The sequence below is a fragment of the Copidosoma floridanum genome, unplaced genomic scaffold (assembly GCF_036245765.1).
Source record: "Copidosoma floridanum isolate Cflo_tuat_1 unplaced genomic scaffold, Cflo_Japanese_pri ptg000013l, whole genome shotgun sequence".
In the NCBI taxonomy this organism is placed as follows: Eukaryota; Metazoa; Arthropoda; class Insecta; order Hymenoptera; family Encyrtidae; genus Copidosoma; species Copidosoma floridanum.
This window is the reverse complement of record NW_028321890.1, coordinates 26,967,331-26,980,037: the sequence shown is the minus strand read 5'-3', so window position 1 is coordinate 26,980,037 and position 12,707 is coordinate 26,967,331. Positions and strand designations below refer to the sequence as shown.

General features: G+C 45.0%; 1 protein-coding gene across 1 annotated transcript; it reads right to left on the bottom strand.

The window, feature by feature from the left end:
* Positions 1-556: 556 nt before the first annotated feature.
* On the bottom strand, positions 557-9,518 carry Dfd (homeotic protein deformed). Its single transcript, XM_014363587.2, has 2 exons — positions 8,642-9,518; positions 557-1,293 (listed from the first exon to the last, which is right to left on the bottom strand). Exons 1-2 carry the CDS (start codon positions 9,516-9,518, stop codon positions 557-559), a joined length of 1,614 nt encoding a protein of 537 aa, XP_014219073.2.
* Between the last annotated feature and the right edge of the window lie 3,189 nt (positions 9,519-12,707).

The window sequence follows — 12,707 nt, the reverse complement described above, 5'->3', positions numbered from 1 at the left end:
GCATAATATTTTAATTGACACCTTCCTTATTCAACCGTGAAAAATACAGCATAGCCCGGAAGTTTGCTTTCAAGTTATACGTGCACTCTCCAAAGAAGATCCTTGACCAGTGGATGAGAAAACAAGATATTTTTTGATTAATCGCTACTCCAGTCTATAGGCGATGTTCATCGAAGAACGTAGCAAGGTTTCACTGATAAGCCACCGCATTGACGCGACAATGAAGTTATTAATGTTAACTGCAACGTAACTCCTTGTTTGTACAGAAAAAAAAAAAAAAAAAAAAAAAAAACACCAACTCTGCACTTTACCCAACAGTTCAACATGCCAGTACCACCAACAAACAAACACACACACGGATAAAAAAACGCAAGATAAAAAGGTCTCATCGCACCTCACAGTCCACCGCGCTCCTTCCGAGTATCCTCGCGACGACGTCATCGTCCACAGCGTCCCCGTCCCCGTTCGGCTGCTCGTACGAGTACCGGCCGTCACCGAAGGGCAGACAAAAGCTCTGCTGCTGCTGTTCCCGTGGCTCTGCATCCACGTACGTGTGTTACAGGGCCATCAGGCCATAGTCGGACTTGATGGCCGTCGGTGGGACGGTCGTAGAAACACCGCCGGGTGGACTGTGGGTCGTCGGCGCCAGGGGACTAATGCTACCCCCCGAGGCCTGCATGTGCACCATACCCGGCTCCATCATGCCCGCGTTCACGTGGCAATGACTCAGCTGCGCCTGCAAATGAGCCAACGGGTGCTGCTGTCCCACGTGGCCCTGGAAGCCACTCGCGTGGTGGGCCTGCTGCAGAGCCCCGAACCCATCCACCGTCGGTGGCTTCACGTCGTGCACGTCCCCCAGTCCAGCCATGCCCCCGGTCACGCTACCGTCCAAACTGCTCTCCATACAACTCTGGGGTGACATGTTGTTGTTCTTCCGCAGACCGTTCGCCGTCGCCACGGCACTGCCGCTGTTGTTGCTGGCGGAGGTGTTGTTGTTGTTGTTCTTGGAGGCTCGCGACTTGGAGGCCTTGCTCGGCTGCCCGTTGGCGTTTTTCCGCTTGACGTTTTTGGTGTTGGGCAGCTTGTTGTCCTTCTTGTACTTCATGCGCCGGTTCTGGAACCAGATCTTTATCTGGCGCTCGCTGAGGCTCAGGGTGTGCGCTATCTCGATGCGCCTGCGCCGCGACAGGTACTTGTTGTAGTGGAACTCCTTCTCGAGCTCGAGGATTTGCTGGCGCGTGTAGGCCGTCCGCTGGCGCTTTGGCTCCATGCCCGGCTGGTACGAGCCGTTCGCTGAAACAACAAAGAATCACACACACGTCACGGATGTTAGTTACATATACGTTCACATCGTGTATAAACTCATAACGCCTCGTTGATGTTACTCGTGTAATAATATAATGTACTGCGTATATATGTATTCGTGTCGCAAAAAAATGATGCTCGCCCGATGATTAATGAAGTCGTTGTGGTGCATCATTTGTGGGTCACCAGCGGCACTACGTGGCTTGTTTGATAAAAGTCCGGTGTATGATTTACATCGAGAAGCTTTTAAAAACCCAGACGATCGAGGCCCCACGGCAAAAATGTTAATTGGACGTGTATACGGGGGACGCGCTGGATGACGGCGTGGCGAAAAAATCCATGGGTTACGAAATTTCGGGAAGCGATAAAAAGTTAACGCGCTCGTCCTTATCGCGCTTGTTGTGGAAACCGTGTCCATTCGCACACTACGTGAATTCCAGGTGATGGACGGGAAGAATGTCACCGAAGGTGATGTTTCGGGTTTGTGTTAATGGCTAGCTCGTGCGTCTGCTCGAGAGCTACTGAAAGGATCGTCTGCGAAATTGAACGATGGGGGAGGGAGGGGGAAACTTGGCGAAAACAAGCTACCGAACTGGCCTCGATATCAACGTTGCTCTATCACACGGATCGGTGGAGGAGGAGGTGGTGACGAGTCGCGTATGCAGGAGTTGTTTTCGACGATGGCTTCCTAAAAAAGAGAAACCCGGTGGTCCTGATCGGTCAGTGTCGCGCATACACGCTGCGTGGAGGGAGAGAAGCGTCAGGTGATCAGTTACGGTACGACGAAATACATTATGCGCTGGTTGCTGCTCCGTTACCGATGCCACGTATACACGGTGATAGTCGCGCGTGTAAGCGCGCGAGGACACACCGTATCGGCCACAAATCCGTCCTTATTAGCGGCTACTACTTCCACTCTGCTTCTTTTCCCCACTCGAGTGTCAAATATGATTTATGGGAATTTGGAAATTCAATTAGCCCGACGCACCACTGCTCGAGACTACCTTACCAGGCGACACAGATTACTGGCCAATTATCATCGACCCCCCTTCTTCCCACCTGGACAATCGGTCCATCGTCCTCGGGAATAACAAAATTTCGCACGTGGCGCCTGGGCCCCGCGGACAAGAGATTGGACCCAGGAATGATTATTCACTCCACGAATGTGGGTCCTTTTTTATCATCTCATCCTCGCGTGCTGCTTTTGACGTTTCTTTCGTTCGTGCTTTGTAAAGCTAGAGAGGAATGGGCAGCTTTCGATGCTCCTGACAAATATTTTATCCTCGTAATGGATGGGTCGCGAGGTTTCGCTTCCGTTTCGTTGGAATTCCGTGCGAAATCCTGTAAACGTAACACGTGGGAACAACGCGAGGAATGAAGTTTCATCAAACCACGTCCGGGTGCAGTTCAGTCGACGGAGTGTTGGTCTCGCATCGACTTGCACTAATTGACATGCAACTAATTGCCCGATGTAGTAAAATTGAAAATATGTAGTAAAATGAATTTTGGTTTCACTTTTGGCATCTCCAACATGACATCCAAAAAATAGTTGTTTCTCGTCAAAATAGCTTCATGAGATCTGGAAAATGTATGAATTCTGTTTGATGAATTTTTTTTCTCAGATCTTTTACTCTCGACAGCCACCGTAATTTCAAGCTTGACAGAAACAAACCACGAAATTTCCCCGCATCCAGCGATCAGGTGGGCAAAAGTTAGTACCGAGAAAACAAAACTCGTCGACGTGGATGTCGATATCGTGATGATCGGACCTCGTCGTGTGCGCGTGTGCGGTCATGTTTTTCCTTGCCATCAGAAAACGAGCCAACGTCATATCTACAGCGAGGGGAAAAAAAGAAAGAAAAAAAAAAGACGTGGAAGCAAGGATGAATATCGAGGCCCGGTGGTCTCCTCCGCTGGCCAGAACGGCGGACAGCAGAAGCACGAAGAGTTAAAATACGACGACGAGAGACAGAAAGCTTCGGACGCGTATAGGATTGGAATCACTGCGGGCACATTCCATTCCGAGCTGTGCCTCTGCTGGCTGGCTGACCCTTTCTCTTCTCTCGCCTCGTGTGTACGCTCGTGTAGGTATATTACACTGGACAACAGCGAGCAGCAGCCAGAGAGTCGAAAGACTAAGTAGTGTAGGTACATGTTGGGTGATGTATGTACGCGAGGGAAGGGACAATTACATTTCTCGCTTCGACGTATAAATGGACATACGTAGGCGTATACATGTATATTTCTATAAGCTAGTTGATAGTTTACAACCGCATCCCGTAATCAAAGTTTGTCCTCCACCTCCTCGTACTGTACTAGCTGTTGCTGCTGATGTGGAATATTCGCTTTTGGTATTAACTAGGCCACAAACTCTGCTCGTCGATACTGTGTATTTTTAGTGTGTTTGAACGCAGACATGAACATTTAAAATAAAATTATTAATTAAGTGTGTTCCTATTTCATTGTAACTTCTATTAATACGAGTGTACTAATTATACGATTGTAAGTATCTTTATTTGAATAAAAACTATCTGAAGTAAAATTAAATTGACTTTTATTTGATTGTCTCTTGCATGGTAGCATAGTAAGGCATGTATGGATGATGCCACAAATATTATTATACGATTGAGACTATGTCTCTAGCTATGAACTAATGTTGTTTAAAATACTATTGAATATTTATTATTCAGTTTTAAAGTTGTATATTATAATAAATTCTCATTAAAAATTCACTAATTTTCGTCAAAGTTGATCCAATCTGACCGAAATTCTTTAAAAAATTGTATCCAAACTTTTTTTTCAGTTCAATGAGCCTTATTTGTAAGCTTTGTCATTTAAAATTGTGAATTTTTCAATACATTCACCATATTTCAACATTTTCTCCAGTAACTCTATGTTTGATTTAAGTTTTCAAAAAGAAAAAAGACAGTCGATAGATTTCAAATTATTTTTAATATTTTTTTTTAATTTCAAAATGGAATGTAAATATTGTCACACATATTTTTTACGTGACAAGTATGTTTATCGTTCCTTACACAAAGTCAGAGATTAAGAGCCCTTTTATGGTACTTCTTTAGAGAATTTTGAATACTACTAAGCAATAAGAAAGTGTTAAAAAAAAGTGAATCAATAACTATTGTAGGAGTCTAACTTAGAATCTAAATAGAATCAGTTAAAAGAGCATACCATTGATTGATTAAAAAATTTTCTACTTTTATTCTACCAATAATTGTTGTCATGTATTGCTATATCATTATTGTTATTATTATTATTTTTATTATCATTCTTATTATTATTACTATTATTATTATTATTATTATTATTATTATTATTATTATTATTAGTAGTATTATTAATATTATTAGTATTATTATTGGGAATATTAATATTATCATTATTACCATTATCATTATTAATATTATTATTGTTATTATTATTATTATTTTATCATTAGACAATAGTAAGTATAAAATATCTTCAATTACGCCCACACTGAAGTTCAATATACATGTGATTTGAAACAATATATATCATTGCTTTTTGAGTATGAGACCCACACTATAAATAAAGTATCACGATATATTTAATTTTGTTCCTACTAGGGTTCCAAAAATAATACTCGTAGGTAATCGTTATCTACTTACCGGTAGAAAAAGATAAAAAAATATATCATGATCACACGCACACATATCATCATTACATTATCATAATGAAGATGTAAGTGCTTTTATTTCTTACGTCCTGCTTGAAACCCTTTTCCAAAATTAGCATCCCACTTTAATATGGTTGTGTATGACCAAGTATTATAAGTATTAAATATATTAGGATTTATCATAATTTTTAAACAATTGTGTTTTAATAACTTCAGTTATTTTATTGCAATCGTAGAACAATTAATTTATTCGTCTGTTATACATCACTAGACTAATATTTTCTTCGTTTGTAAACATTAGTTACTAAAACTATGATAACATTGATATTTGGTATTTTTTTAGACTAGCATTTATTTTGTAATACTTAATATTTTGAGAGAAAAGTGGAATATTTTTATTCAAACTAAACAATCATGCTTTTGTACATTTGTCATGTACTAAGTTCAAAATATGGTCTTCTTCAGACGTATATTGCACAAGGACAGCAAAGGGTCGTATAAACAATGTATGTATATGTTAAACAATTGAGAAATTTATTGGGTTTAAAGAATTTACTACCACAGCAGTAAATTTTTTCATTTATTTATTTATTTTTTTTTTATATCTCAGCCGTTTGAGTGGAATTGTTGGACCGACTTTAAGACTAAAGTTTTTCTGTACCATCTTTTAACTGAATATTTTTCCAGTTTTAATCAACTAATGATACCTCTTTATGCTGTATATTTTTTATATCATCGCCATTTTGCGGTTCCACATATATGTGAATAATATTGAATTACAACAAAAATTAAATAAAGTACAAATTGTTGATGATAGCAATCAAAAGATTAGCTAAATTACAACATAAACAATTTCGTATTTGATTGATCACTGCAATCAACAAGTTTGCGAAACAGATCATTAATTTGTTCACCTATATGCATAGCAATACCTACAAGAGTGACCATGTAGTATCCATGGTTCACGTACAATCATTCCGCAGCAAAGTAAATCACACGCCTACTTTAATTAGCTCCCCATATGTCTCTTAACATACTAGTGTATATACAGCGCTTAGATTTTGGCAAGACTATTTTATGGATTCCAAAATGCTACGAAAGAAAATTTTTGCATTTTTTGGATAAGAAAATGTTTTACTCATTACTGTTTTCAATACATTATTCAGAAAATCTATTTTTTTTACCAGATAAGTGCAATACGTTTCATACATATTTCAGTTTAGGTGTAATGCATCAAGTCTGTAAAAGCTTCATTTGTTGAAACTAATCCTCACGCACTTTACGAAAAAAAAAAAAAAAAAATTGACGCTACTTGGATCCCATCCTTCGACACCATTTACAAAATACGCAATCCAAGTCAAAACAGCATTGTCCAGCCGTCCAATTACAAAGCGATACCCAAGACACCATATTAAATACCAGCAGAGGATCACAAGTACAAAGATCGGAATCAGTAGTGCTCGATTTCCTCGTACAATCGATTGGCCCGATAACTTGGTATCTACAATCGTGTGCACGCAAACACGGGACGAGTGTATATTATATCCCTGAGAGACAAGGCCTATAGCTGTGGAAGGACAGACCGCCACGTCGCGCCACCGTAGCCCCTATTTCTTCGACTTCCCTCTGGCTCATCGTCGTGGCGGCCAAGCGGGTCTCGTGTATATACATACATATTATATCCGTGGTAATACACTGTATGTACACGTGTTGGGGCCAATAGTTGCAAGTTGGAATGAGCTGCAGTTTTCGCGGTCAAACGGGGATAATAGAGGAGGGAATTGTGAGCCGAGCGTATACGCACAAAGCCCGGCTGGCCGGCCGCGACGATTCCGAGGAGTGTTACGGTGCAGAAAGCATTTTTTCGAACTCGGGCGTCGGGCCCGCGTGGCTCGGCCCCAGCTGGAGCAGCACAGACGCCTTTGTCGGGCGCCTGCGGTACCCACGTATTTTTGGCATTGTTGCTGCAGCCTCGGGTGGTTTTTCGGGAGGCCGTTCCGTTGATGGGGCAAAAGGGAAGTGCGCACTGGGATGTGCAAGGCTCGCTTCCAATTTTCGTTGGTTTCCCATGCTGGGTGTACAGCTGGAGTTTTATTTTTCACCTGTGACAATCAGGTCAGTTGAAAAAAATCTTCTTCATTCCTTTCGTATGAGATCCTCATGGGGTTTCCGGATCGTTACGGCATTTCACGGATGTACCCAATTGTTTGTATTTTTTTTCTTAAGATTGTCCACACCAACCGATTTTCAAATGACACAAGTTCCCATACAAGTACAAGTATAGCGTGCTCGCGATCCATGACTCAAGCTCGCGGAGAGAGCAGAAAAAAAAGTAGCAAAACACTTGCTCCGAGGTCCGGTAGTCCGAAGTGAGTAATAAATAAAACTCGTGGGCGTGGGCTGTCGCACGCAGCAGCGAGAGACGTATGGGCTCTTGAGAAAAATGCAGTGCGCTGTGTAGGTACAACGCACGATGACCATCAGAGCCGACGGAAGGTGTGCAGCGTGTGTGGGTAAGGAGTAAAACACCTCGGATCCAAGTAGAAAAAAAAAAAGGACTCACGGCTTACTCACTTGTATAGTGGTAAAGTCTAGTCGCCCGATGGCGCGTCCGTGCGACGGATTCATCGAGGACCCAGGTGAATAATGGCGGGGCATTAATATCACTCGGCTTTTCCGAAGAGCAGTCGGGGGGTGATCCTATAGGACGCGCGCCGCTTAGCAGGTGACAACAAGGTGCACGTCTCGTTGTTCCGAGGGGCTCATCGGCGTGTGTGGGTGCGCGTTTGTTTGGATCTTACGTAGAGAGATTCTCGTCGAATGACTTTGGGGCGCGTTGGACCACAAGATGCGCCAAGATAAATGTCCCACTTCAATCAACGGACCTCTATGCTCGTCTACCCTCGCCCTCCCTTCTCTCCCCTTCTCTCTCTCTCTCTCTCTCTCTGTGTGTTTGTGTGTATCTGGGCCGAGGACTCTGCCATTTGTCTTGCGTATATATGATACTCATAGCGCAGTGTACGTAAAGTGTGAAGAGGAGGACGGCACAACCTTGTGCATCCTTCTTTCGGAGTCTTTGCGCGCTTCGTGGGGACAGAAACGAGGATTTACGTGATTTCGAGCGCGTGCTGACGATACGCTCGTACATCATCGGAGGAGGAAAGGGATGTTGGCTCGGTGATTTTAATCTCGTGCCATTTGTATGCTAATGATACGGCCGTGTGCAATCGTTGCGCGAATGGAGCCTCACAATGGGCGCGGAGAATCGGTAAAATTGCCCGAGATGACTGTCCGACGGTGGCACGAGTGCGGTAGAATCGTTTCTGCGGCCCATTGGACTTACCGTTTTGTTTTTATTCGTTTGCGAATGAAATTTTGGAACAAAAAATGTCTCATTAAATTCTACTCTTGTCGATGATGATGTTTTTGGTTTCGCGTACAGTATGCAGCTCGATTGTCGAACACAGGGGAAAAACGACGCGTCTTTCGTACGGATGAAAGTTTTTGTTTGGCTTTCTCACATTTGTAGAATCACCGATTCTGCCATACGAAGCACAATTGATGCAATGAGTGAATAGGTGTCGTGTTTATGTGTGTGGTAGCAGTAGCAGTAGTTTAAAAAAAAAATAAATAAAATGAAACAAATAAAGGAAATCGTGAACGTTAGCACACCTCGCAACTTACCAACGCCAGCGACGTGGATCTTCTTCATCCACGGGTAGATGATCCTCTCGCCGGTCTCCTCGTCCTCCTCTTCGTCCTCGGCCATACCCGGCGAGCCGTCCAGCATTTGGTCGTCATCCAGGTCATCCGAGCCCGAGCCCTCCTCCTGATGATGCTGCTGCTGTGCCACCACCCCCCGTTGCTGCTGGTGCTGCTGCTGCTGTTGTGCAGCCTGTTGTTGGCTCTGCAGCTCGGGCGAGCAGTCGTTGTCGCGGTGCAGCGAACCCGAGCCCGCGGGACTGCATACGTTGTTACCCCCGGCTTCGTGGGGCTGCTGTAGGCTGTCCTGCTGCTGGGCCATGTGCATCAGCGAAGGTGACAGCGCCGTCGAGCTGAGCACCGTGGACGCCGACACTATCTGTTGGGGGAGCTGTTGCTGTTGAATGGACGCGGGCGGGCAGGACGTGAGGGGCGGCTGTTGGGCTTCGGGTGGCGTCGAGTGGTGCTGGGCGTGCGGGTGAAGGGTCCCATGGTGGACCTGGTGGTGCGGGTGGTGGGCTGGTGCGTAGTAGCCCCCGTAGCTGGCGTAACCCGTGCTGTTGAGCGGCACGGCCGAGGACGCGGCGGCCCCGACGGCGTAAGGCGTCGAGGCCGCCTGATGTGGGTGCTGATGGTAGCCGTACTGCAACTGGTGGGACTGGGGGTGATGGTGGTTCAGGTGATGGCCACCCGAAAAAAAGTCCGTTCTACTCTGGGCTATGTAATTGTTCTGACTGTACTCGTCCGCCGGGGGAAATTGAGGATCGAGCATGTGATGGACCATTGGCTGCTGGTGCTGATGGTGGTGGTGGTGGTAGTTGCCACCCGCGGTTGGGTTCATCTGGAGGTACGAGCTCATCTTGCCCCTGTTTACCTCGTGCTCAGTGTCCACGAGGATCGACGATTGCAATTATTAACACTCGATCGAGTACAACTCGTTCACGGTACATTGTTCTCACAACACGCGATCCGACGGACGCGGCCGCAGCAGCGCGTGCCTTTCCATCGTCGCCACTGTCAATATATATATTTCCACTGACTTTTACCGATTCTACGATTATTCGCGCAAAATACGAAATCGCGTCGGTATTTTTAACAACATCAACAACAAAACAACGAACTGCAAGTGCGGATAGGAACGAAAAACAATGGGAAACCCAGGGAGCGTCGCGCGACCGCGGTCCCTGCCGCAGCTCGCGAGCACTATTGCCCAACTGGACCTGCACGACGGACTGGCGTGCCCCACAATACGCGTGCGTGCCACAGACGAATACACGCTCTCCTCTCCCCCTTGGCACGGCCTCGCACACCACTTTGCTACGTTCCTGCACGTATGGTGCGCCAGTCAGCTTACACACACACGCGTCCGAGCCGCAGACGGCAGCGGGAGGCGGGGAGGAGAGCGGCAGCTGCCGGGGTGCCCGCCCACTCGAGCCCAATTACCATACCACGTGACCACGAGCACCGGCCAATCAGAGCCCACCACTGCCCGCGTTCGCGACCATGATGGATGGCCGGCTCGCGTGCGAGTGGAGCGCCGAGTCTCCTGTGGCAGGTGCACCAACCTCCCTTCCCGGACTTTTATGGCCGCGTTGCACCCACGGCACTTTTTTCACACTTTTTTTTTGTTCCTGATCCTCGAACTCTGGCGCACGTTTTTAAAATCTTTTAAGTTGATCGCGGTGTTACTTGTCACTCTCTTGGGTAAAAATTTTCGCCACTGGTTGAACGATTTTCATCTGGGATCGGGACAACAGTCCGATGACGCACAATGCCAGCACTGTAACGATCAAAGATCGGCATGTACGGTTAGTTAAAAGAAGGGGGTAACGTGTAGCACGGGGGAGAAAACACAACAAATTTAAAGGACGGGTGAGGAAGGCAGGTAATATATAACAACCAAGCACGCACGGAGCGGAGAAAATAGCGTGAGCTTCGGCCGGCTTGGGCACACAGTCTGTCGAGTGTACCGGTCAGGCGCCCGTTTCTCTGTAGCGTCAGGCGCTCCCACCCTGTCCCCTTTCTCCTCGTAGAGTAGGCTAGCAGCGATCCCCACCATGTCGGGGCACGTCCCCACCCCTCGTTCGTTCGATCGGTGGGTCCAACCCCTGTGGCGCGCGTGTGTGTGGGTACCGAGCATGGGCGCAGCCCGTGGATCCTATGCCTTTGCCCACGGGAGAGAGAAGGAGTCACTCCTACGCGCTTCTCTATTCCTTCAACCCGCCCTTCCGTCACTCGGAAGCTGCGGCTTTTCCCTTTTTCCGTGCAGAAGGACGCATCGATATCCCTGAAGCAACGAGAAAGATGGGGGAATAGGTTTTTGTTGTTGTTGTTGTTGTTGTTGTGGAAAAAGCGCGAAAAGGGTGTCCTGTGCAGGTATAATATATGTGTAGGTCTGCCTATAAGGGGATTAGTGGGCCCTAAATGACGCGATGTATACGATTGTGTTCACGGATGATGAGTTTGCGAATGCGTGCTTTTCCACCGATGATCGGGGATTTTTCTGACCGAGAGCCGATGTTGGGTAATTCTTTGCTCGTGTGAAATGCGTATATGTATGCGAGGAGTGGTTTGAGAGCCGTGATTTATGCGCTGGGCAGGTTTTATGGCCAGTTTAGGAGCGATTTGCCTCCATTGAGGCTGCGTTTCGTCATCGATTATCCGTCCGGGTTGTGGAAGTGGGTTCTAATGGGTAAGGGGACATTTTTTAATCTCGTTGTAAAACATTATGTGGGGTGTTTACCAATTGGGTGATATGGTATTCAGGTGTATTTGTGGGATAACAATTTTATTTCATCACCAATTGTTTCGAAAGAGACTTTTTTTCATCATCACCCTACGATTTCTTTTACAATGTAGGATAACTATTTACGACGTATTTCAATTATTCTGGTACATATTTTAACACGTCGTTTTAACTCTTTGACGTAAAAAATTTCGTCACACAATATTCCCATTGCAGTACTTCCACCCCATGATAAATTATCCTTTTAACTTTTATATTTTATTCCAACGTACTAAAATCAGTTTCACTTCAAAAAGCATCCAAAATTCAAGAAACATATCTACACTTCTTGATGTCCACTCTTTTCTTTTAATTTTCTAAAAAGTCATTTCGCTTTTATAAGTATGATTGCTCCACAGAAGTAAGTACCCAATATGCAATTTTCTCCAGAACAAATAAATCGTTTATTTTTGATAGCACAACTATTTTATACATGACCGAGTTGACGTCATTCTAAACTTTTCGACAGGATCTATCTATTTTGTATCTTTTCCATTGATAGGACAAAATAGTTTCACTACGAACCTTGTCATTTATAACAACATATGTAGGGAGTAAAGGCTGATTGATTCTTTCTTTCAAGATCGGGTAAATTATCAACAATATCAGGATTATTTCCAGTGCAAGAATTTAGAAGGAAAGAGCTATTGATTATCCTTTGAGCCTAGAACTAATAGTAATTAAATACATCTGATCATATGCAAAAGTATGTACTCAATTTATACTACGAGTGAAAATGTGAAAATAAAATAAAAATGTTAGTGAACAATAGTAAATTTTACCAATCGATTGTCAATAGTTTTTACACATGGACCCAAACAAGCCCCACGATAAAATCAATAGCTCACGATGACATTCAAAGACAATTAAAACATTCAAGCTCATCGAGAGAAAAACATGACGATAAATTCGCAAATGAAGTTGTCAAGTCCCACCGTGCACGCGCGTGAGTACCAACCGAAAACCAATCGTCGTATGGGTACATACGCAGGATGGACGAATCGCGTTCGTGGCGGGCCCATCACAATAGCCTGCAGGGCTGAAAATATTGGTCAGAGCGCGCGTCGAGGCAGCCGTGAATAACAGTTATAAATCGTCCGAGGGAACAACACACCACCGCGCGGGGAAAAATTGGTGACTCGTGAAAAGCCATCATCGTGGCTGCGGAGGATAGACGTTATACGTGGGTATACGTGTATAGGTGAGCGCACTCGTCCTTACGCATGGAGGATCGATTTTCCCGTGAGTAAGGAATCGTCCTCA

Bases quoted from the DNA above. Each gene is read 5' to 3' on its own strand.
- Dfd (XM_014363587.2), bottom strand. From the start codon at position 9,518: ATGAGCTCGTACCTCCAGATGAACCCAACCGCGGGTGGCAACTACCAC. The intron at 1,294-8,641 runs GTAAGTTGCGAG...TTGTTGTTTCAG, and splicing joins GATCCACGTCGCTGGCGTTG to CGAACGGCTCGTACCAGCCG.